Genomic DNA, 25291 nt, shown 5'->3' with positions numbered 1-25291 from the left:
AGTACAGACACAGAACAAAAAGATGGTCCCTGCCCCAAGGAATTTGCAACCTCCATATCAGACAAGAGACAACAGATGGAGACAGCCAGGCTGATGGGGGAGCACAAGGAACAATGAGATATGGTTGGTTGGCATGATGGGCAGTGGTCTCAGCGCACCAGCGGCCGAACTGTTCTCAAGCTTTTTGTTGCCTTTGTGCCAAAGGAGAGATCTAAGAATAGATCTGAAGGAAGGCAATGTGGCCACTCTGCAGCTGGTTAGAGAGCGCTTCTCCCGCGTGTGGGGAGTAGTGGGGGAGAAAGCACTCAGGTGCTCGTTTGAAAGTTCACCAAGTGGGCGATGGAGGCTGGCGTTGTGGCCGATTGGAGGCAGGAGCTGACATTTCAGCAGTGAATGAGAGACAAGAGTGAGGCTGGGGAGAGGCCTTGAAAGTGAAGAGAAGCCGCTTATGTCTGATGTGCTAGAGAAGGGGGTGGGGGGAATGGAAAGAGAGGGGTGGGGTGACACAATCACAGCGCAGGGCTGGGGAAATTATCTTTACAGCAGCTTGCTGGATGGGGATGAGCACGGCCAGACTGCTTTTGTCAAAGCCAGAGAGAATATAGCAGTAACTGAGACTCAAGATGATGAAAGCCTGGATGAGTGTTTTATCTGTGTGACGAATCGGAAAGCTGTATCTTAGAGATCTTACACAGATAGAATCTGCAAGAGTTAGACATAGCCTAGCTGCGAGGATCTCAAGAGATCCGAATCGAAGACAATGCCCAGGTTTGGGATGCCATGTTTCATCCCAAAGGTCATTGCATTTCAGGGGTATGAGAAGTGATCCTCATTTATCTGGCTTGTGAAATGCTTGGGTCCCTTTAACCTAGCAATGCTAGTTCCATTATTAGAAATGGATGTGATGCATGAAGCTTGGATCCAGAGCTGGGGGTAGTCCTGGGGCCAGTTTTGTTCAATATCTTCATTAATGATCTGGAGGATGGCGTGGATTGCACCATCAGCAAGTTTGCAGATGACACTAAACTGGGAGGAGAGGTAGATATGCTGGAGGGTAGGGATAGGATACAGAGGGACCTAGACAAATTAGAGGATTGGGCCAAAAGAAATCTGATGAGATTCAACAAGGACAAGTGCAGAGTCCTGCACTTAGGACAGAAGAATCCCATGCACCGCTACAGACTAGGGACCGAATGGCTCGGCAGCAGTTCTGCAGAAAAGGACCTAGGGGTGACAGTGGACGAGAAGCTGGATATGAGTCAACAGTGTGCCCTTGCCAAGAAAGCTAACAACGTTTTGAGCTGTATAAGTAGAGGCATTGCCAGCAGATCGAGGGACGTGATCGTTCACCTCTATTCGACATTGGTGAGGCTTCATCTGGAGTACTGTGTCCAGTTTTGGGCCCCACACTACAAGAAGGATGTGGAAAAATTGGAAAGAGTCCAGCGGAGGGCAACAAAAATGATTAGGGGACTGGAGCACATGACTTATGAGGAGAGGCTGAGGAAACTGGGATTGTTTAGTCTGCAGAAGAGAAGAATGAGGGGGATTTGATAGCTGCTTTCAACTACCTGAAAGGGGGGTCCAAAGAGGATGGATCTAGACTGTTCTCAGTGGTAGCAGATGCCAGAACAAGGAGTAATGGTCTCAAGTTGCAGTGGGGGAGGTTTAGGTTGGATATTAGGAAAAAAATTTTCACTAGGAGGCTGGTGAAACACTGGAATGCGTTACCTAGGGAGGTGGTGGAATCTCCTTCCTTAGAAGTTTTTAAGGCCTAGCTTGACAAAGCCCTGGCTGGGATGATTTAGTTGGGGATTGGTCCTGCTTTGAGCAGGGAGTTGGACTAGATGATCTCCTGAGGTCCCTTCCAACCCTGATATTCTATGATTCTATGGTCTTTGGGCATCAGGTGGTTTGATTTGGCCACATTGTAGACATAAGAACTACGCACAAAGTTTGTATCCAGGCCAAACTTCCCAGAAGTTCAGGTGTGGTTAGAGCCAACGAGGTTGGTTCAGGCCTGTCTAGGATATAAACTTGAGGATTTTATCATTGGCCTTGGCAGTTTCTGTCCCTCAGAAGTGCTATAGATTCTGTCCCTGAAGAGGTTAATTTGTCAGGGAGAGGAAACATTGGGTATGTATGTCCTTCTTGACCTCTGCAGCCAATCTTAAGCTTGAACTTAGCTTGCAAACCTATAAATGGGCCGGATCTGTGCTGAGCTCCCCTGAAAAGCCAGCAGACATGGCAGGTTCTCAGGATCTGACCCTATGTGCTTAAAGATCATAAACATATCTAGTCCTTTTAAAAACCCAGCTCTAACACTCACCATCAGTCTAGGCCAGGGACAGAATCTATGACCATGGCTGCTCAACATGCCTCTTGCAACTCTCTCGGCCCCTCTAATAGAGAGCAGAGACTCCCGGCACCTGGACCTTGTTCTTGTCCGATTCCATTTTCTGATTAAAATAAAATCATTGCAGCAAACGCATTTCAATTAGCAGGGACTCCAGTGCACATCTGGTCTTGACTAATTGATATGATTTGCTGCAAGAAGAACTTTTGGGCCAATCAATAAACTATAGAGCATTTAATTAAGAGGGAGCCCTAAAACTTGCTGCATTGATCAACTGCAGGGTTATCTTAATTAGCAACTGGCTGGCGTTCGACTCCGCTGCTCTGGAGCCCTGCATGGACCCAGGAGATCACCTTCACTGTCAGAGCTGCAGTAAAAGCAGAAGATGGACAGTGGGTTGTAAATTGGGGCTTTCATAAGGGGTTTGGGGGTTGGGCTGTCTTTCAGACCATTAATAACCTATGAAGGGAAAATGGGTTTGGTGGGAGATCCCCAGCTGCCTTTTCCAGACCCAATACGCTCAGCACATCCAGATCATGTTCCGCTCACATGCAGAGCTCTGGTCCAGCGTAGCCTTTAGAGGCTGCCATTAGCTAGGCAGGATACTAGAACCATAACTACGCTCGTTTCTGCCTAGGCAGGCTGGGGTGTCATGCCGCACACCTCCAGGGGTCATCAGCCAGAGGAATCAAATCTAGAGTCTCCAGGTACAAGCCACTGCTGCCCAAGCTGAGAGATCCGGCTTATTAGCCAGTGCAGCCCCAGGCCCATGAAGCTTGAGCAGTGTCCCAGCCACCACTGGATGAGGCAGAGCTCCACCCCGCACGGGGGGTGGGTTCCATGCTCCAGATTCAGCACGGGTGTAACTCAGCTTCAGTCCAGTCCAGGGTCACTTCATTGGCTTAAGCAGAGTGACTCCAGGGATGAGTCTGAGCTCCATGATCTCACTCAGAACCATAGAAATCAGAGAGGAGGAAGGGTTTAGGACCCTATGCTCTGATCTGTGAGGACCAAACCAAGGGGATGCCCAGACACTAAGGACTGAAGGGACCATTACGATCCTCTTGTCTGACCTCCTGCAGAACATAGGCTCGCAAATGCCCCCCACTGAGTCCTGCAGCCAGCCAATAACTGTACTTCAATTACTGACCGTTGGCGAGTGTTTACTCCAGCCAGGTCTGGCAGGCCCCGGCTCCCACCCATCCCTTTCCAAGGCTCTTACTGCTTGGAAGGTTTTCCTGGTTTTTGGCCTGAATTTACCATTGCTTTATTCCACCCCATTATGCCTGCTTCCACCCTCACTCACCCTGAACAAACCAATGAAGTTTATATGTGACTCCGCCACCCTAGCCATGGTCCAGTGATATTATAGCCGGTTACCAAGTCCCCTCTCCTTAGCCGTTGCATGGTAACACACTTTAGTAGCATGCTCCATTGGTTAGTGTGCTGGCTCAGCCGTCTGCAGCTGTGTCGTCTCTTCCCAGCTCTTCCACCAACCTTGGGTGAGTCCCGCTGCCCATCCTTTGTTGTTATAAGCTCTGTGGGGCACTATGTGTGTCTATACAGCACCCAGCCTGATAGGTCCTGATCTCAGGAAGGATCTTTATGTGCTGCCATGCTAATAATGGAATGCAAATCAAAGCAAAGCATCCTTCTTATTGCTGAGTTATATAGCCAACATGCAGCTCAGAACGTGGACGTGCAATACTTAATTTGTAGTATTAGACAAACCTTAATTACTTTGCTGTTCTCCACAACCACGCTGCTCTTACACCACCGGGAGAGGGCCACTTTAACAACACCTGTAATCCAGCAGAGTGACCACTGGGTTGGGAAAGAAAGAACCTTAGTGCCTCTGCAACTGATTTGCTGTGTGTCCTTAGGCCAGACCCTGCTCTGTGCCTCAGTTTCCCCATTTTTAAAATGAGGATAATGATACTTTACCTTCCTTTGTTGAGTACGTCAAGATTTGCAGCTGGAAAACATTCTGGCCCTGATTCTCTATTGCCTGTGTCATCATTTACACCTGTGCAATGTGCTCTCCAGTCATTGGTAATAATTGACATTCACTTTGCATGTGCGAATGACGACACCCGGTGCCGAGCAATGAAAAATTTGGCCCTATAAGCATGCAAAGTACAGAAATTCTATACCATGCAATCATGTTATACAAAGGCTTATATCTCCAGCAATAGCAAAGGGAGAACAGAAAAACCCCACAAGTTTTCCCCAAGTCTTCTGCATTGGGAGATTCGCCCTTGAAAACCCCTGGATGAATTGCTCTTGGTAGTAGCTCAGGCAGGCACGCCCCATCCAGCCAGAGATGACATAGGGATGTGTTTTGCTCCCAGCCTATGTGCCTCTGGTTCCTGCTGCATGGAGGAATTATTAGCACCTGTTCCAGAAATTACAGGATGCTGTCCCCAATTTACAGCATCAGCCCAGCATCTGCCACCTCCGCTTTTACAGGACATAAACAGAGGGATGAATTTAAAGCTGCCCGGAGCATCAGTGAATTTAGGACTGAGTGAATATATGCACGAGGATGTGGGCTGTCGAAGAAAGAATTTCCTGGAGAGCTAGATGGTGACTTACTAGCGGAAATCTCTGTCGAAGGAGCGAGGATGTTCGAGATAAATGAGACCAATTTTGCAAAAGAATGTGTTCTACTGACGGGATGAAATTCAAGCCAGGACATGAGTGGGTGTGGAGAGATCTGAAGTCAGTTGGAATAATATTTGCGCTGGATTTGACCCACTGGGGCAGATGTTAAAGAAGCTCCACATGGTGGGAACAGATTGGAGGCTGAGCTCTTTAGAAAGTCTGGCCATAATTGGCACAATGGGAGGTGCTGAGTGCTTAGAAATATGGCTCTCTGCGTTTATCCATCTAAAGGAGCAAATATACCAGGAGTTTAACCCTGTGTGGAGATCATTAATATATGACACTGAGGTCTGTTTGGCTGTGGGCGGAGAGTGTTACAATAATGAGATATTGAAGTGATAGACCAAATTGGAGATTTTGATTACAAACCTAGCGAGGGTTAATTACCTTACCTGTATGGTTGGAGTGTCTGGTCCCATTTGTCTGGCAAGAATTTCCCTCCAACCTATCCTGCATTCAGAATGGCCAAACTCTGGGCCATAGGCCCAGACCTGCCCAGCACAGTGTGGGGCATTTATACCTAAGGTTACCAGGTGTCTGGTCGAAAAGGGACCCTGACCACTCCTGTCCGCACCGCTGACCGGGCCATTAAAAGTCCAGTTGGCACAGGGTTGGCAGGCTCCCTACCCGGCTCCGCATGGCTCCTGGCAGCGGCCATCATGTCCCTCCGGATCATAGGTGCAAGGGTGGCCAGGGGGCTCCGCATGCTGCCCTCATGCCGAGCGCCAGCTCTGCAGCTCCCATTGGCCGGAAACTGTAGCCAATGGAAGCTGTGGCGGCGGTGCCTACAGGCAGAGGCAGCATGTACTGCACAGAGCCGCCTGGCCCCGCCTCTGCCCAGGAGCCAAGGGACATGTCGCCGCTTCTGGGTGCCACCTGAGGTAAGCACCACTGGCAGCCCGCACCCCGAAACTCCTCCCGTGCCCCAACCCCCAGCCCTGAGCCCCCTCCAGCACACAAATTCCCTCCTGGAACCTGCACCCTCTCCCGCACCCCAACCCCCTCAGGCCCAGCCCAGAGCCCCCTGCTGCACCCCAAACCCCTCATCCCTGGCTCCACCCCAGAGCTGACATCCCCAGCCATACCCCTCACCCACCCACATCCCATAGGGTTGAAGGCTATCAGCTCAACATACCGCTGCAGCTGCTGCCCCCTCTCCCACCCCAAATCTGATTTTGTATGGCTGCTGATTCAGCTGGGCTCCCAGCAGCTCCTGCATCTAATTGCTAATGACCATCCTTGAACCTGCGGCAGGTTCAGTTGCTATCTCTGTACTGGCAGGCTAGCAGCGACATGGCTCTAATCTCACTCCCAGCTCATGGGGGTGGAGGGTGAAGTCACGTCCGGACTCTGAGCAAGGTCAGCGTCAGTTGGCTTCCTGGGGGCAGGGGATGGAGGCTGAGCACTGCTGGGGGATTGTGAGCTGCGGGGGTCTCAGGCAGCAGCTGAGAGGGTCCCTACCAATGCCTGTTCCTGCTAGCGGGGAATGTGTTTGAGTCCCACTTCTGTGCCAAGTGGGATGTGCCAGCCTGGAGCAGGCTGCTGGTCATGATCCCACCCTCTGCTGCAGTTAGCCAGGGACAGCAATAAGGTCAGCAGCTCCTGGGTAGAGAGCCCTGTCTCCCCTTCTCCCTCTGCCTGCATGGGATACTGCAACGCCCACACAATCTCAGATCCCCCATGCATCATTTGGCTGGACAGCTCCGCTCTGCCCAGGTACAAGAACGTGGCAGATTCTGCAGGGTCAGGGCTCCCCAGCCAGCAAGCTCCCTGTCCCTATAGCATGATGGAGCTAGCCACAGAACTGCCTTGCCTTTGGTCACTGTGGGCCATCCCTGTCCGTTGCTGATGACTCAGCTTGGTCGCAGGAGCTGTGGCCATGTTTTGTTTCATTTCACCCTGTGCAGGATGCCACGAGGGGTGATTCATGGGGACAGGGCACTGGACTGCATCTCAGGAGGCCTCCCTGTGTTGTATTCCCAGCCATGCTGATGACTTGTTTGGTGCCCGTGGGCAACTTGCACTCTGCCTCTGTGCCTCAGTTTCCCCATCTGTAAAATCCAGGTAATACTGCACACTCACCTTTGAAAAGTGCTTGCAGCTTCATGGATGAGAAGTGTCATATAGGAGCTGACTACTCCTTTTATTAGGCAGCATATTACAGAGCAAGCCAGTCACACTCACTAATGAAGACTTTATATTCGTTCTTTCTCTGTCTGTTATTTTCCTTAATCTTAAACAGACTTTAGCCAGGCTGAAAGACACATGCTTTGCTCTTGATGTTGTAACTGTACTGCACACCACTCAGCATTTACCTGTCAGGCAGATGCACTGGAAAAATTTGTAGATGCAATTAACAGACTTCACCCATCCGCAGGGAGACTGTCTCATTAGCTGCTAATTTTGCTTCTCCCTGTAATGAAGAGGGATTTTTGCTACGTGTTTCAATCAGACGCTTCTAATCTCCCTAGAAATCTCATTTTGCCACCTTCAAACTGTTCTAGCTTGACAGCCTGGAATTAAGGAGTCCTGCTGAAATGGAGCCTGTACTGACCGCATGTAAGCATACTCACCTAGTCTAGCTGTTCATAGTGAAATCCCTTGGAAGCCCTTCCTAGCTCCAGCCCCAGTGTCGGAGGCTTATGTGATCACCAAAAGCTAGCAGCCTTTTGGTCTAGCTGCTTGTAAGCAGCTCTGTCAGCAGCCCCCAGATCGATGGCTGGCTATAAACCGGCGAGTGCCACGCTCCTTGTATCATTTATTATTTACATTCCTCAATTGAAAAGATTTATAGCCCGGCTGTGTTTCCGACAGCCCTTTCCTCGGTGAGTGTGAACAAGGCAGAAGTGAATTTGGCTACAACGCAAACAGCCCTGGCTGTGTGTGGCCGTTTGGCATGAGAACCCTGGTTTGTTCCACTGCCTGCAAGGTTGCTGAGCAGCCATTTTCACTGAAATCTCAGTCGTGCCTGCCAGGCAATGCAGATGCAATACACAAGGCACACGCCATGCCTGGGAGGATAGTGCAGACTAGTGGTTAAGGCAGCCAGGCCTCCTGAATTCTGTTCCCATTTCTGCTACTGGCTTGCTTTTTTGCCTTGGGAAAGTCACTTCTCTTCCCTGTTCCTCGCTTTTGCCCATCTGTAAATGGGAATAATATGGGTGTGACGTTCTACTGCACTATGTCAAGAGCTAGCTGTATGAAGAATGCCAAACAGAACATTGCCCCACGCAGTCCCTGCCCCATGCATTGGCAGTCGCAGATACTAATGGACAGAGGCATTCATTAAGCCTCAGATAACAAGAGTTGCTCTACCTGGTTCCTTGTGAGACAGGAGAAAGTTACATTTTATGGATGGGGAAAGTGAGCCTGGAGAAGCGGAGTGACTGGTGCAAATCAGCAGCAGACCTAGGAAGAGAACCCAGGAGTCCCCACTCCCAGCTTCCTCGTCATTGCATTAGCAACGTTCCCCGGTTTGTGATGATGGGGACTGGGATGGGTCTGGGACAGGAAGAGCCTGGGTTGTGGTGAGTTAGCAGTCTGTGGAGAGACAAATCCAGTGGATTATAACCTCCATTCCTCTCACTGCACCCCGGTACCAAGATGAGTCTGGCCCCGCCCTGCTTGTGAATAATCCCAGGGAGTTCCAGGATCCACGTGCACTAAGTCATTCCTGGGCATGACCCCTTGCCAAATTGGGGCCACAGTGACTTGTGCACTTTAACCACAGCCTGGAAGAATTGTGAGCAGGCAGCCCAGCACCCGGAGGAGACAGGCCAAGACGCTGAGAACAGCACTCGGTGTTTGAATGCCCAAGGAACGTGGCTGATTTGCCAGGCTGGAGGAACCCTTTGTCTCTGCAATAGGTCTTTGGTGGGGACAGGCCTGAGCTGTCACTCTCTCTGACAGCTGCTTGGCTGTGCACATCTGGCTCTGTGCTCCTCTGGCAGATGTTGCCCCCTGCCCCTCCCTGCAGAACACAGGATGGGTGAGTGGCTATGTTAACCCATCAGCTCAAACAGGGGACCACCACAGCAGAGTCAACTTGGGCTTGAAATACCTGGTTCTGAGAGCAGGGCAGGCAGTGCAGATTCATTAAGAGTTGCTTCTCTTACCCTGTGCCCATTCTAAGTGCATATTGGATTCTCCTAAGGAGGGGCATCATGGACCCCCTTGGGGATCTGCCTGGGGAGCTAGAGAAATGGAAGTGAGGGTGCCAGCAGCCTTTGGGAAAAGGGAGAGGAGCCACAGAGTGGGCAGGGGTGGTGGTGTCTGGAGCCAAAGGACTGAGCCAAGATGAGAGTGGCTGAAGGCAGAGGCCGCTGGCAGGTTTGCTGTCCGGTGCTGCAGCCGAGAGCAGGATCCAGGATGTTACAAACAAGGTCAAGGCCATGGCTGGAGCCAGGCAGGGTAGTCAGGTTTGGGGAGAGGGGTCAAGCCCTCCTGTCTGAGCAAGGCAGCTCAGGCTTATTCTCCTTTCTACTTCATGAGTGCCAGAGGCTCCACGCGAGATGAAGGCCCCAGGCGCAGTCCAGACACATTGCAAGCAACAGACCCTGCCCTGAAGCATTTGCAAAAGCCCTGATCCAAAGCCAAGTTAAGACAATTGACTGAATCTCGCTGAAGAGTCTTTCCAGGGGCTCTGGATCAGGCCCTGCACAGAACAGACAGAACTACTGTCCCGGTCGAGATCCAGTGACTCGCCCAAGGCCACACAAAGTCTGTGGCAGAGCCAGCCATCCCGATTCTGTATCACAGAGGCACTTACAGGCTCCAGCTGAGATCGGGGCTTCCTCATGCTGGGCGCTGCACAGGCACACAGCGGGAGCCAGGCCCAGCTCCCAAGAGGTCCCCGTCTGAAGAGGAGATGCAGAGAGATGAAGTGGTTTGCCCAAGGTCATGTAACAGGTCAGCAAAGAGCCAGGAATAGTACCCAGCTGCTCTGAGCCCCAGGCTCTACCCACTAGACCCTGCTCCCTTTCCAGTTGGGAGTCACTGTTAAAGGGATGTGACTTTCCTTCCCCCACCTAGGACTGCTACCCGTCCAGTCTGGGTTTTGGCTTGTTTGTCCGGGTTCCATTTGACAAGCCCCAATGTCTGGTTTTTTTTAATCTGCCCGGGGAAGGGGGAGGCGGAGAAGGGGGCGAGGATTCAAGCGAAGAGGTGGACTCAAGAGTCCCATTTCCAGCCATTAGAAAGGTGGCAAGCCTACCCCCACCAGCCCAATCTTCCTTCCTCTCAAATGAAGCTGCAAATTAACCCGTTCCAGGGAATGTCCCCCATCACCATGGAACCCCAATAACTGGTTAACATTCCACTCTGGGGTCTGCTCACCAGGCACCACAACCAAGATCAGCTGCTGCTTCATCACAAGGGGCTTGAACCCTCACAGGCCCATTTCTCCAGGCGGGAGACTTCACTTCTCACCTTGGATTGCTGAGTGGGGGAGGAGGGGCACTAAATCCCAGTAGCCCAGCTGATAAAGGTACCACTAACCTGAAGCCTAAATAACCCTTGTTAGCCAGTGACACACGCATTTCAGTCAGCCCATTAAATGCAGCAATCTAAAGCAATAAAGCTTGCGTCCCTCCAACTAATGAAATTGGCCAACGCTCTGTTTTGATTTTTGTCTGAGTCGTTTTGGTTTGCAGTAAATTCTCCTCAGCAGCACTGTCCATGATCATTCCCATGCTGAACTTCACTTTGCTTGGAGCAATTGCCTGATAGGGCCACTTAGAAGCAAGAGGGGATTTGGGGGCTCGTGTCCCATTGGGCTTTTCATGATAAACTCATTGTTTACTGCACAGTTATAATTCAGCTATAGAAAATGCTCATTCCAGCCAAATGAGGTCTGAGAGATGGGGAGGTTTGAAGTGTTGGTTTGAGAAGTTATATGGGGTGCAAAGTAACAATAACCCCTAGCCTCTATTCGGTGCCATTCACCAGAAGTGCTCAGCGCACTTTACAAAGGAGGTAAACCTGATTTTACTGGGGAAACTGAATCACTAAGCAAGGCAGCGGCTTGCCCAAGGCCATCTAGGACTAAGGTGGGACTAGATCCCAAGAGTCCTAGTACAGTGTCCTGTCACCATGCCATAATGCCTCCATGTATAGCTTGCCAGACACGTAATATAGATCCATACAGAAACACATCAAAGCCTGTGATATTGAGCAGGGTAAAACTGGGGTGTAGTGAGATATATCTGAGAAAGTGGAGAGACAGAACTGGACTCTGATGCATATAAATGTAAAGAGGATTCTTTATTGAGGCTGCTGGACATAGACAGACTCTGTGGTTCTCCCTGGCTCCTAATGTCACTGCACAGGGTCTCCCTTAGTCCTGGCCTGGACTCAGCTGTTATGAGAACACTCCAGCACATGTGACAGATGGATTTTGTTGGAAGGAAAGTGCTTGAGCAGTATCTAGTGACCCCAATGTACTTCCTCTTTCAAAATGGGCTGCAGAGAAATGCAAAGGGAGATCCTTTGATGTACTGCCCGCTCCAAGCATTCAGAAATCATCTCTGGCCCCAAACATTAATGAAATTGTCTTCAAAATCATGAGATGAATATGTTTCTGTACTTTTAAGTTTCTGAGCCTTTAATGTTCATATTTGCCAGCTTTTCTCTGCAGCCACAGGGGCTAGAAACTTGGGGCCAGGTCTACAAAGGGATTTAGTAGAGATAGGCAGGAACTGGAATTGCCATTTCATGGGAAATTCTGCCATTTCTAAATTCACTTTCATTTCAGATCAGAACTAAATACAAAGAATTTTGAAATGTCCTGCAAAGTGAAATGAAAAAAAAATCATTTTAGGTCAATCAAAACAGTTCATTGTTACTGTGACATGTTTCAATTTTTAAATGTTTTTATATTAGAAAATAAAATAAAATTTAAAACAAAAAGTGATTTTGAAATGAAAAGTTGAAATGGGCCTTGCCAAAAATGTACAAACGGAAGGTTTCAATCCTATGGAAATGCTTTTTTTAAAAAACAAAAATCAAAACAAAATTTAATTGAAATTGACATGTTTCTGCTGGTAGTTTTGGTTTCTGTGAAATGGCATTTTCCCTCTTGGTGCTGACTGGGAGTTACAGATGTGCCTATAAAGAAAAGGAGTACTTGTGGCACTTTAGAGACTAACAAATTTATTTGAGCATAAGCTTTCGTGAGCTACAGCTGGAATTTTGTACCTACCTCCAATCAACTTTCAATGTGAAGCAAGCCCCCAACCTGCTTAGATGTTTGTAAATCTCACTAGATGCCTGTCTGAACCTTTAAGTGCTTAAATACCTTTGCAAAGCTGGCCTTTACTCTTCTTAAATGAAACAGAGAGTCTCTCATCTCCAAATCCCGGACTTTAAGAACAACCCCAAATTCGAAACATGTGATAAAATTGTGGTAACAATGAGGTTGGGCTAGAACTGGGAGTGGTCTCTGGCAAGCAGTAAAGGGGTGAAAGAGCGCCTGGAAGTTAATTTAATCCATCTAGGTGATCGTAAATGTGGAACTGCAATTCATTCCTGTACACGGTAGCAAAACCCATCTGAACAGAGCCCCTGGGCAGAACTGCCTTCATGCTTCTGTTTGCTGAGCAGACACAGCAAATGTATTGCATGATCTGCATGCAGCATATTCACTGGGACAGGGTTTTGCAGTGGAAACCTCTTTGCACCCTATTACTCCATCACCAAGAAAAGCTCTTTGGTTCCATTTTAAGGGTATTGTTATTTATTATTTGTATTGCAATAGCGCCTAAGGGCCATGGACCAGGGCCTGACTGTGCTAAGACCTGTACAAAACCAGAAGAATTGTGTTTTAAGAGTCTGTTCTCTGCATTTCCTTGCTACCTGATGCTGCATGTCATTTATGAAGCAATGCAGGAGGTTTGCAATAAATTCAATGCAGCTCTGATAGACTCAGGATGTGTGGGTGGGTGTGCATGCATGTGTGTGTATTATATACCGCTAGTTCTCCATTAGATCCAAAATTGTGAAGTCTAAGCATATTTTCTAGAGCTGCCCAGAAAATGACCCAAATGAAGGTTTTTGGTTTTTCAATGAAAATCCAAATTTTTTTTTTTCAAAAACATGTGGGGAGGGGTTTGTGAAAATTTTCACTTTTGACAACACCTCTTTTTTTGAATGAGAAACATTTTTGTGCAAACAGTGTTGACCGGCTCTAAGCGTTCCTTATGTTACAAACCATAAACAATATAGGGAAGGGGAAATTATTCGCAACTGCCTGGAGAGACCTGTGCAGTCCCTTACACAGAGCTAGCTGCTCCTGGGGCAGTTGCAGAATAATAATAATCCCTAGCTCTTATATACCACTTGGCATCAGTAGATCTCAAAGGGCTTCACAAAAGAGGCAATATCATTGTTCCTATTTTACAGATGGGGAAACTGAGGCACAGAGAGGGGAAGTGACTTGCCCACAACTGCATCCCCCTAATGATGGGGTTGATCCAGACACTTGCATTTAAAAATCTCAGGCTGCAGCTCAGGGAAACACATTTCCAAATGCCCCTTTTCACTTTAGCACAGTCATGGTCGAGAGTACTGGGTGTCAGATGCTCCTGCCCCACATAATTGAAGGCTAAGGCCCAATTCCTGCCACTTTTTGCATGTAGGCGCTGCACTCTTCCAGGTTGCAAGGAATTGCAGGATCAGGGTTTAAAGCTTTTCAGCAACACGTATAAGCGTCAGTGGGGACACTTGGATAGAGAGATAGAGAAACAAACACAACACCAAATGCCAGGAATCGTGGCCAAAAAACATAAGATTGGCTTAAAATCAGTAAAGTATTTATTTTCCTTGCACACGGGTATTTGAACCTTTAGGAGTCATGTTTTCAAGCTTTTCTCTACAGCCACCATATGTATATATATGAGAGATGTGATTCCCATCTAATTCCGTGACTCCAGGTGCTGGGGTTTTAAGAAAAACACTAAGTATCTGGTGATGAAATCAGGGAATTGGCAAGGCTGCCCCCTCTTTCAAACCTTATCTAAAATGAATTCTGTAATTAAAGATAATAGGCCTGAAGCCAATAACAAAAACAGAGCTAAATAAAGAATGGAATAGTAGGCAGAGAAACAAATACCGAGACGGTCTTAATTTTACATGCATGCAGAAATCACTATGCAATATTTAAAACCGCATCAAAGCCTTATTTATGGATTATGACAGACAAGTTCCATTAAAAAATCATGGTGGTAAACAAAGAGAATTCTATACTCAAAGAGCAATGAATCATGAAGTAACAGACTGATTTGGAGGTAAAGGTGGCACAATTCGAATTTTCTACTGTCCCGTAAAGGACCCTCGGAATACCAGCTGTTCTGCTGTATTGATTTCACAGAAAGAAAAGGCGTACTTGTGGCACCATAGAGACTAACAAATTTATTTGAGCATAAGCTTTTGTGAGCTACAGCTCACTTCATCGGATGCAGATGCATCCGATAAAGTGAGCTGTAGCTCACGAAAGCTTATGCTCAAATAAATTTGTTAGTCTGTAAGGTGCCACAAGTACTCCTTTTCTTTTTGCGGATACAGACTAACACGGCTGCTACTCTGAAACCTGATTTCACAGAGTTTCTCTCAGTCTGGGCTAGGAAATTTTCCCTGAAGCAAATTAAACTCAGGGATGAATCTGGCCCCGGCAGTTCATTCCGGGTTTTCCCATTCGTCTGTGCCAAAGAGACAAGTTCAGTGAGAGACCCTAGTGCCAGTGCACTGGATGAAGCTGGGGAGAGCAACTAGTCCTCCAGTGCTGCAGAGAGGCAGGTAATTGAAGGACATTTCGATAGAAGAATGAACTGAGCTAAACATGACAAGTCTCACTTCCATTATTATCCCCTTGCTTGAGTCTCCAAAGCCCAGCCCTACTCTTGGCCTGTAACCTAAGTCACAGGCTAATGCCCAAACCGCTGTCATCTCTGTACCCTGCTCAGCTGCCTGTGGGCCCAGACCTGAACCAAATAGCTTTGCCATTGTCTTCACTAATACCACGGTTGCGGTGGTTCTGAGATGGAACGCAGCTTCCAGACCTCCTTACACACCTCCTGTCCTGCTGGCAGGGAGAGTCCTTCTTGCTATTCAATGCAATTCACTGCAGGACAAACGCCATCATAGATTCATAGATTCATAGATACTAAGGTCAGAAGGGACCATTCTGATCATCTAGTCCGACCTCCTGCACAGCGCAGGCCACAGAATGTCACCCACCCACTCCTATGAAAAACCTCACCCATGTCTGAGCTATTGAAGTCCTCAAATCATGGTTCAAAGACTTCAAGGAGCAGAGAAGCCTCCCTCCAGTCAAACATGCCCCATGCTACAGAGGAAGGCAAAAAACCTCCAGGGCCTCTCCAATCTGCCCTGGAGGAAAATTCCTTCCCGACCCCAAATATGGCAATCAGCTAAACCCTGAGCATATGGGCAAGATTCACCAGCCAGATACCCAGGAAAGAATTTTCTATAGTAACTCAGATCCCATCCATCTAATATCCCATCTCAGGGGATTTGGCCTATTTACCCTGAATATTTAAAGATCAATTACTTACCAAAATCCCATTATCCCATCATACCATCTCCTCCATAAACTTATCGAGTAGAATCTTAAAACCAGATAGATCTTTTGCCCCCACTGCTTCCCTTGGAAGGTTATTCCAAAACTTCACTCCTCTGATGGTTAGAAACCTTCGTCTGATTTCAAGTCTAAACTTCCTGGTGGCCAGTTTATACCCATTTATTCTTGTGTCCACATTGGTGCTGAGCTGAAATAATTCCTCTCCCACTCCTATATTTATCCCTCTGATATATTTATAAAGAGCAATCATATCTCCCCTCAACCTTCTTTTAGTTAGGCTAAACAAGCCAAGCTCCTTAAGTCTCCTTTCATAAGACAAGTTTTCCATTCCTCGGATCATCCTAGTAGCCCTTCTCTGTACCTGCTCCAGTTTGAATTCATCCTTTTTAAACATGGGAGACCAGAACTGCACACAGTATTCTAGGTGAGGTCTCACCAGTGCCTTGTATAATGGTACTAAAACCTCCTTGTCCCTACTGGAAATGCCTCTCCTGATGCATCCCAAAACCGCATTAACTTTTTTCACAGCCATATCACATTGGCAGCTCATAGTCATCCTATGATCAACCAATACTCCAAGGTCCTTCTCCTCTTCCGTTACTTCTAATTGATGCGTCCCCAACTTATAACTAAAATTCTTGTTATTAATCCCTAAATGCATAACCTTACACTTCTCACTATTAAATTTCATCCTATTACTATTACTCCAGTTTACAAGGTCATCCAGATCCTCCTGTATAATATCCCGATCCTTCTCCGAATTGGCAATACCTCCCAGCTTTGTATCATCTGCAAACTTTATTAGCACACTCCCACTTTTTGTGCCAAGGTCAGTAATAAAAAGATTAAATCAGATTGGTCCCAAAACAGATCCCTGAGGAACTCCACTGGTAACCTCCCTCCAACCTGACAGTTCTCCTTTCAGTAGGACCCATTGCAGTCTCCCCTTTAACCAATTCCTTATCCACCTTTTGATGTTCATATTGATCCCCATCTTCTCCAATTTAACTAATAATTCCCCATGTGGCACGGTATCAAATGCCTTACTGAAATCTAGGTAAATTAGATCCACTGCATTTCCTTTATCTAAAAAATCTGTCACTTTTTCAAAAAAGGAAATTAGGTTGGTTTGGCACGATCCTTTTGTAAAACCATGTTGTATTTTGTCCCATTTACCATTGACTTCAATGTCCTTAACTAATTTCTCCTTCAAAATTTTTTCCAGGACCTTGCATACTACAGATGTCAAACTAACTGGCCTGTAGTTACCCGGATCACTTTTTTTTCCTTTCTTAAAAATAGGAACTATATTAGCAATTCTCCAATCATTCGGTACTATTCCTGAGTTTACAGATTCATTAAAAATTCTTGCTAATGGGCTTGCAATTTCAGGTGCCAATTCCTTTAATATTCTTGGATGAAGATTATCTGGGCCCCCCGATTTAGTCCCATTAAGCTGTTTCAGTTTCGCTTCTACCTCTGATTTGGTAATATCTACCTCTATATCCTCCTTCCCATTTGTCATGCTACCATTATCCCCAAGATCCTCTTTAGCCTTATTAAAGACTGAGGCAAAGTATTTGTTTAGATATTGGGCCATGCCTAGATTATCTTTAACCTCCACTCCATCCTCAGTGTTAAGCGGCCCCACTTCTTCCTTCTTAGTTTTCTTCCATCAGATGGCTCAGAATCAGAAAAATGGCTCCAAGCCTCTTCCATCTTTGGGGAAGTTTGGACCCTGATCTGAACTTCACAGCTCCGGCCCATCCCTCTGTCTCTCATTGCCACTGTCAAGCTCCAGCTCCTTTCCCTGCAGCCAAGAAGGGCATTCTGGAGCATCCTTCTTTGCCGTCAGCTCAGTGTGTCTGTGCACCTGGCTTGCTGCTGGAGAGCTGAGTATGAAATGTGCCAGGAGAGAATGAATTGCCAGGAAAGTGTCACAGACTCTCTGCAGTTCATTTTTATAGATTCATAGATTCCAGTCCCAGAAGGGACCATCACAATTATCTGGTCTGACCTGTATAACTGTGTAACTTGTCTGACACGGGCCAGAGAACTTCCCCCAAATCATTCCTAGAGCAGAGGTTTGAGAAAAAACACCCAGTCTTGATTTTAAAATTGCCAGTGGTGGAGAATCCACCATGATCCTTGGTAAATTGTTCCATTGGTTTTGCTATTCCAGTTTTGCTAGGGAGGCACTTGCTCACAGTCTCTTAACAAATCAGGAGTCTGTGGCCTGCAGTTCAACATGGGGAGAGGTTCCTACCTGCTGACCCTGTGAGCTCTTGGCTACCCATTCCCCTGACTCAAGTCTCCCCAGTCCCTCCTTCTCCAACTCCAGCTGGTGATTATTCCTAATAAATCCTCCCTGCGGTGATGTATTTGCCAGACGCTGGATGATGAATCATGCAGACATTTCAGTCTATTGTAACTAATTGTCCATGGGATTTCCCATTAATTACAAGATACGCTTTGCCTTTAATGTCCTGCGAGCTGCTGTGCAATGAGTAATTCTCTGCTCTGTCCCCCTTTGTTCTTTTCCAGATAGCAGCGCTGGAGAGGCAGATCTTCGACTTCCTGGGCTATCAGTGGGTGCCCATCCTGGCTAATTTTTTACACATTATGGCTGTCATCCTGGGCATCTTTGGGACCATCCAGTACAGATCCAAATACCTCATAATGGTAGGTCCAAGAGGCCGGCCGGTGCACCCTGCCGGCTAGTGCATCTCTTTCACTTCCGGCACTTTGGCCAGCACTCCACAGGGCTCACTGCAAATACTGTAGTGAGCAGGGTGCCGAGCGGCTTTACTGCTCGGCGGCTATCGGCTGGCACCAGCCAGCACTCAACACTAATGATGATAATTTGTAGTGGCCCAGATTTGGCCAAGGAGATCCAAGCCTGGAGAAGCCCTGCATGCCCCCCGAGAAACGGGGAAGTCAATCACATCTGCATCACCATCCCCCTCTGCTCAGCACCCTGCTGAGGGCTCATCGTGATCCTCATGGAGGAGAGGGTGGGACGAGATGCAGGCCAGGGAGCCTGTGTGGTCCTGGAAAGACTGGTCAGAAGCAACAGAAAGATCCCTCCCATTGGGTCACAGAGGCAGCTTGTTAATACTAAGGGTCCCTGTGTATATATAAGGGTTCCCAGCAGGCCTGCCCCTGTCTGCTATTATGAAGTGCTGTGCGACCTCACCTGGCTCTGTGAGCTGCTCCAGCAGAGAGAGAGAGCCCTGTATCAACGCTGGAGAGAGAAGAGGGGGCAGTGGAGGTGGCCAGCCTGCTTGGAGTTTCATTGCACACTTAGGATTCAGCCCAGTTCATTAATATGTTCATTAAGGCTTTTCAGTCCTTACAGTGGCCATAGGTGCAGTTTTGATGGACCCCACCTGAGTTAAAGTGAAGTTCTGAGTGACCATAGGTCAAGGTATGATGCAGTTTCCAGTAGCTGCAGGCCACCTTATGGTGCAGTTTCAGGTAACCCCAGGCTGAGTTAGGGGCAGTTTCAAGTGACCCCAGGCCAAGTTAGGGTGTGGTTTCAAGTGACCCTGAGCTGAGTTATAGTGATGTTTCGAGTGACCGCCAAGCCAGGTTATGGCTCCATGTGGGATCTACTGTTTCATTTGGTTTAGACAGAAAATTGGGTGAAACTGGCCGTTTGAGCAGAGTCTTATTCTGAGATTTGAGGTTCACTTGAAGCTCAGGGAGAGTGACCCCCTTGTGAACGGCCACAAAGAAAATGAGAAAAGATGGGGGCGGTTGGGGGAAGAAGGTGACAGGAAGGGGAAGCTGATTGAATGTGGAGCAGGGTGGGAATGAAATGGGGATGAGGTTTTCCTTCCAGAATCCCTCCCCCGTGCCCGCTCCTGGGAGTGGGCGGCAGGAGCAGAGGAGCTGAGGAAACCAGCCACACAGCGGCGCAGATAGTTGAAAAGCTACTGGTGGAACGTCTGATGCAATGAAATCACACCATTTCATGAGCCCAGACTGATTCTGCTGAAATGTTTGACAAAAAAACCCACCACCTTTTATTTCAATAAAGTCAAAGGGCTCGGATTGCACCTGATTGTTGGGACTCTCATGTCATATGATATTGAACTCCAAGCTAGACAGTCAAAGTGAAGTGTTTGCACTGCAGAACAAGGAGCAATGGTCTCAAGTTGCAGTGGGAGGGGGGTCTAGGTTGGATATTAGGAAACACTATTTCACTAGGAGGGTGGTGAAGCACTGGGATGGGTTCCCTAGGGAGGTGGTGGAATCTCCTTCCTTAGAGGTTATTAAGGCCCAGCTTGACAAAGCCCTGGCTGGGATGATTTAGATGGGGATTGGTCCTGCTTTGAGCAGGGGGTTGGACTAGATACCTCCTGAGGTCCCTTCCAACCCTGATATTCTATGATTCTATGCTGAGCTTTGGTAAGTTCCTTTTGATGTTTCGTGGGAAATTTCAAAATGCCGATGCTTTGTTCCAGTCTGGGCAGAACGGCCAGCCCATGCTTTGACTGGCTCTGCATGGCCGAGCTTTGGCCTTTTCCCCCAGGGCTCCCGCTTCCTAGTGCTGGGAGATCAATAAATTCAGGGACCTTAAATGTTACTGCCCCCCTTGGTGCTGTGCCCAGGCATATCCCCACCCCCAGCTGCTAACCCTCTGTGGGGTCCACACAGGCAGGGGTCTGGTCTGTGCTCACAAACCATTCCACCTCCTCCATCCACGGGAACCTCGCCACCCCTCCACCCGCCAAGGTCTGTGGATTTTGCTGGACAGTCTCTCCACCTCCCTTGGGCCAGAAACTGAGGGCAGAAATTCGGGGCTGCAGGAGGAGGGGAAGGGAGGAGCTATGGAAAGGAGGCATGAGAAAAAGGAGATGTGGCTAGAAGGATGAGATCTAAGGCTTGTTACTGAGCACCATTGCTGGGCTGGCTGCTCTCCACAAAGAAGCAGAAGTGCATAATAATCCCAGGCTGACCTACATAATGCCGCACAGGGCCCATGCCTGCCGCATGTGTCCCTCTTGCTTTGCCTGCCCTGTGCACACTCTTTTTCCATCTCCTCGGAGGCCTGGTCTGCACTGCGGGTTTTCACACTGAGGTAGCTGCAGTCAGGGCTAACCCCTAGTGTAGACATGCTGCAACAGCGTAAACAGTGACCCTCTTGCGCTACAGTGTTTTACACTGGTTTCCACCAGCCCCTCCCGTGCAAGCCACTTTTTACACGGGTGCAACATATCTATCCAAGGGATTTGCATCAGTGCAGCTGTACTGGCAGAGCTACCTCAGGCCTGGTCTGCACCTAAAAACTGTGCTGGCATAAGTAGGTTGCTCGGGGGTGTGATTTTTGTCATGCCCCTGACTGATATTGCTGGGCTGGCAAAAGCCCTAGTGTAGACACAGTTATACCTGAAAAAATGTCCTTTTCCCAGAATAGTTTAAACCAGTTCCCCAGTTCAGGGACCTGATTTAAACTAGGCCAGCACAACAATTCTTTTGCCAGTATAAATTGCATCTCCCCTAAGGGGGGTCACTGGTACAGCTATATCAGCAAACCCTTTCTCGTGTAGGCAAGGCCCCATATAAATAATCCCAGTGTTGACAAGCCCCGAAGCTTTCTTAATGATGCTGTAATTCCCAGCCAATTATCAGGGAAATGTGGTCAAAAGACTGTAGCCAGGGCCAAACATCAGCTAATTCATCCTATCTAATTCTCCCACTTGTCTGCCCCAGGGGACAGTTCAGTTACCATTATTATCCTTGTTCTAAATGGTGTGAATGACTATGCAAGGCACTGGGAATCCAGACTCCTGGTTCAAGTGACAGCATTGCCCCTAATTTGATGCATGGTCTTTGACAACTCACACCAACTCTCCATGCCTCAGTTTCCTCACCTGTGAGACAGGGAGAACAGTCCTGCTGTAATGCGCAAGAGGAAATGGGAGGATATTCCCAATGTTTATGAAGTGCGCCAACATCCTTAGATGTCAGGTGCTATAGACTTGCATGGTATTTTTGTAGAACAAGTTCTGTTCTCAGCTGCACAGATGGAATTGCTGCAAGATGATTTCCTCTGGTGCATCTGATGAAGTGAGCTGTAGCTCACGAAAGCTTATGCTCAAATAAATTTGTTAGTCTCTAAGGTGCCACAAGTCTTCCTTTTCTTTTTGTGAATACAGACTAACACGGCTGCTACTCTGAAATCTGGTAATAATATCACACTTAGCTCTCAGAATCTGTAGATCTCAAAGCACTTTACAAAGGAGGGTAGGATTTATTATCCCAACTTTACAGATGGGGAAACTGAGGCACAGAGCGTATCAACAACTTGGCCAAGGTCACAAAAGAAGTCTGTAGCACAGCCAGAACTAAGGGCTGAGGTTTCTTGTTCCAGCCCATGGGTTGCACTGCCTTTCTCTGCTGGCGCTCTGAATGATAGCACCATAAATGCTGTCATGTGACATCCTGACCTGTACGGTAGAATTCACAGTCAGTATACACCAAAGTCAGTGTCTTGTTCTGTGCCAAAGAGCTCTGGAGAAGTCTTGAGCATTTCCTCTCCCATCCTATTCTGTACTAGGCCCTGGTGAGAAGGTGGAAATGCCTCTACAGGGGCAAGGCTGGTAAAGCTGGGCTTCAGCATTGATTTTAATTACTGGAACCACTTCTTTATCATAGGGGTTTTCTACCTTCTTAACCCCTCCTGGACCCTGCCTGTGATCACCCCACACCTGGCTCGGGAGGAGTGGATGAGTGTGTTTACTTTGACTTTGTCTGGTCTCTGTCCTTGAGCTTCAATGTTCAGATCCCATTCAGGCTTTCCCTGAAGTCTGGGAGCATTTAGATGGGAGAGGAGTCGATGCTGGGGAGAAGGTTGGTCTAGAACCCTTCTCTGGTTGATTCAATTGCAATTTATTAGCATAAAGCATAAAAGCGAGTAGCTTAATCTAGTGTTCTGAGTCCTGACCACAGATCTGGCAGCCAGGAAATTTCATTTCTGATACTGACTCATTGTATGACCTTGGGCAAGTCACTTTGCTTTGTGTGCTTCTGTTTCTCCATCTGTAACAGGGGGATAATAATACCTATGCACCCATCCTGGAAGTTTCAGAGTAGCAGCCATGTTAGTTTGTATTTGCAGAAAGAAAAGGAGTACTTGTGGCACCTTAGAGACTAACAAATTTATTTGAGCATAAGCTTTCGTGAGCTACAGCTCACTTCATCGGATGCATCCTGGAAGTGTGTGTGTGGCATTATATGGTTAATTAGCTGATATTTGTAAGGTGCTGCAGGTATGTGATAAATTATAACAGATTTTCACTTCCAGAGCCCCGTATGCTTTTGGGGCCAACAGATTATAAACACTGGGCCTGATCACCTTGTCGCTGCTGCTGGTTTAAATCAGGAGTGACCCCACTGAAGTTTGGTGTAAATGTGGTGTCCATGAAAGCAGAGCTGGGCCCAATACTCATTAAACGATACAATTGCTTGTGCGTGCTGGGTAGCTGCAGGCAGCGATGGGAGCCCATGCGCCAGTCCGGGTTCTGCATGCCCAAACGCATGGTGCAGGCAGCTGTCTCTTTCTGCAAGGCCCATGTGTGTAAGGCCTGATCCAAAGCCCCTTGAAGTCAGCAGAAAGACTCCCCTTGACCTCAGTGGGATTTGGCTCAGGGCAGAAAGCGGGTGCAGGAGAAATCTCAGTGCTGTTGGGTCTCTTTCAAATGCCCTGTCCGAGGGCAAAGCCCCCTAGCACAGCCTCACGCCACCCAGCTGCTTCTCTCTCCTGCTGCTAAGGGCTGTTTTGCCCTTCTGCATTTCTGAGCCTCTGTCTCTTTCTCTCCCCAGTACGCGGTGTGGCTGGTGCTGTGGGTTGGATGGAACGCATTCATCATCTGCTTTTACCTGGAAGTTGGACACCTGTCACAGGTAATTACCTCTCTAATGGCACTGAGCGCTGGCTCCTCCAGAGCCATTGATCAGCCTGGCAACCCTGCCTCTTGGGTTTCACGTCCTTCCCCTTACGGCTGGTACTCCTGATGCACATGGAGGTCATGGTGCTGGGGAAGAGCAGCGCTGGGGTGGGAGGGCGCAGGGCATCTCCACTTGTGCCGTTGCAGCTGCTTACAGGTTTGCAACTTTCTTTCTTTCTTTCTTTCTTTCTTTCTTTCTTTCTTTCTTTCTTTCTTTCTTTCTTTCTTTCTTTCTTCACACTGTAGCACTGCAGAGACTGATGAGCCGATAGCTCTTGCTTGGGGGAGGCGGTGGGGATAAGTGATCTGCATGTTTCCCTCAAATGCAGCTCAGCTGCTGTTTGAAGGACAGGGTAGTGAATTGGGCGTTGGACTGAGGCTCTGGAGACTGGGTGTCCTTGTGTGACTTTGGGGAAGTCACTTAATCTGCCCTGTGCCTTGGTTCCCTATCTGTAAAGTGGGATGATACTTCCCTACCGCACAGCGGTGTTGGGAGGATAAAGTTCTGTTGATGGTGGTGACATGCTCAGACTCTGTGGGAATAAGGATTTTGCTGCACCTCAGTTGTCACCTGCAATGTCACCTGGCCTCCTCACACACAGCTCTGTTGGTTTCCCTCGGCTCTGACTTGCAGCACCGCCAGCTATCCCAGTCCTGAGTTGCAGCTGGTCAAAACATTTCCAGCGGAACATCTTTCATTTGGAAAATGAGAGACAAGGTGGGTGAGGCAATATCTTTTATTGGACCAACTTCTGTTGGTGAGAGACAAGCGTTCAAACTACACAGAGTTCTGGGGAAACGTGAAGCGCTCTGTGGTGCTCAAAAGCGTGTCTCTTTCACCAACTGAAGTGAGTTCAATAAAAGATGTTTCCTCTCCCACCTTGTCTCTCTCAGATCCTGGGACCAACACAGCTACAACAACACTGCAAACAACAGTTGGAAAATGGAGATTCGATGAATTTGGAATGTTTTGTGGGAATGTAGCAATTTTGTCAAAATTTTTGTGGGAAATTAACTAAATATTTCATTTCAATAAGGTCAAAATGATTTGTTCCGATATAATCATTTTGACTTGTATATTATGTTGTATGAGCCAAAATAATAAAGTCAAAACCTTTTCGATTTTGAGAAGGTCAGAACAAAATATTTTCAGAATATTTCTTTTCGTAAAAAATTCTGAGATTTCAGGTTTTCAGCCAAATTTAGGGTGAGGCTGAATTTCAAAATCGTGGAATTTGCTGCGGGATGGAAATTCTGGTTTTTGGCCAACTCTATTCTGAGTCTCTCTTAGCGGAGCTTTGTGGCTGTGTGGGGAGGGGGACAAGGGTTGTCTGGGTGAATATGCCAAGGCTCCAAACTTGGTTTCTACTTTTAACCTCACCCAGATTTGCAGCGGCTGGGGTGAAATCCTGGCTTCACTGAAATCAATGGGAATTTTGCCACTCACTTCAAAGGAGTCCAGATTTCATAGAATCATAGAATCATAGAATATCAGGGTTGGAAGGGACCTCAGGAGGTCATCTAGTCCAACCCCCTGCTCAAAGCAGGACCAATCCCCAACTAAATCATCCCAGCCAGGGCTTTGTCAAGCCTGACCTTAAAAACTTCTAAGGAAGGAGATTCCACCACCTCCCTAAGTAATGCATTCCAGTATTTCATCACCCTCCTAGTGAAAAAGTTTTTCCTAATATCCAACCTAAACCTCCCCCACTGCAACTTGAG

At 47.8% G+C, this 25291-nt stretch overlaps 1 protein-coding gene across 1 annotated transcript in view; it reads left to right on the top strand.

Moving 5' to 3' along the window:
- NKAIN1 (sodium/potassium transporting ATPase interacting 1) overlaps positions 1–25291 on the top strand; it is a 226527-nt gene that overhangs the window by 145253 nt on the left and 55983 nt on the right. The window contains exons 2-3 of the mRNA XM_038378022.2: positions 18159–18296; positions 23445–23525. Coding sequence (XP_038233950.1) covers positions 18159–18296; positions 23445–23525 — 219 coding nt within the window. The remainder of the gene's footprint in view (positions 1–18158; positions 18297–23444; positions 23526–25291) is intronic.

Source organism: Dermochelys coriacea, chromosome 19 (genome assembly GCF_009764565.3).
Source record: "Dermochelys coriacea isolate rDerCor1 chromosome 19, rDerCor1.pri.v4, whole genome shotgun sequence".
Classification (NCBI taxonomy): domain Eukaryota; kingdom Metazoa; phylum Chordata; order Testudines; family Dermochelyidae; genus Dermochelys; species Dermochelys coriacea.
This window is presented reverse-complemented; position numbering and strand designations above follow the sequence as displayed.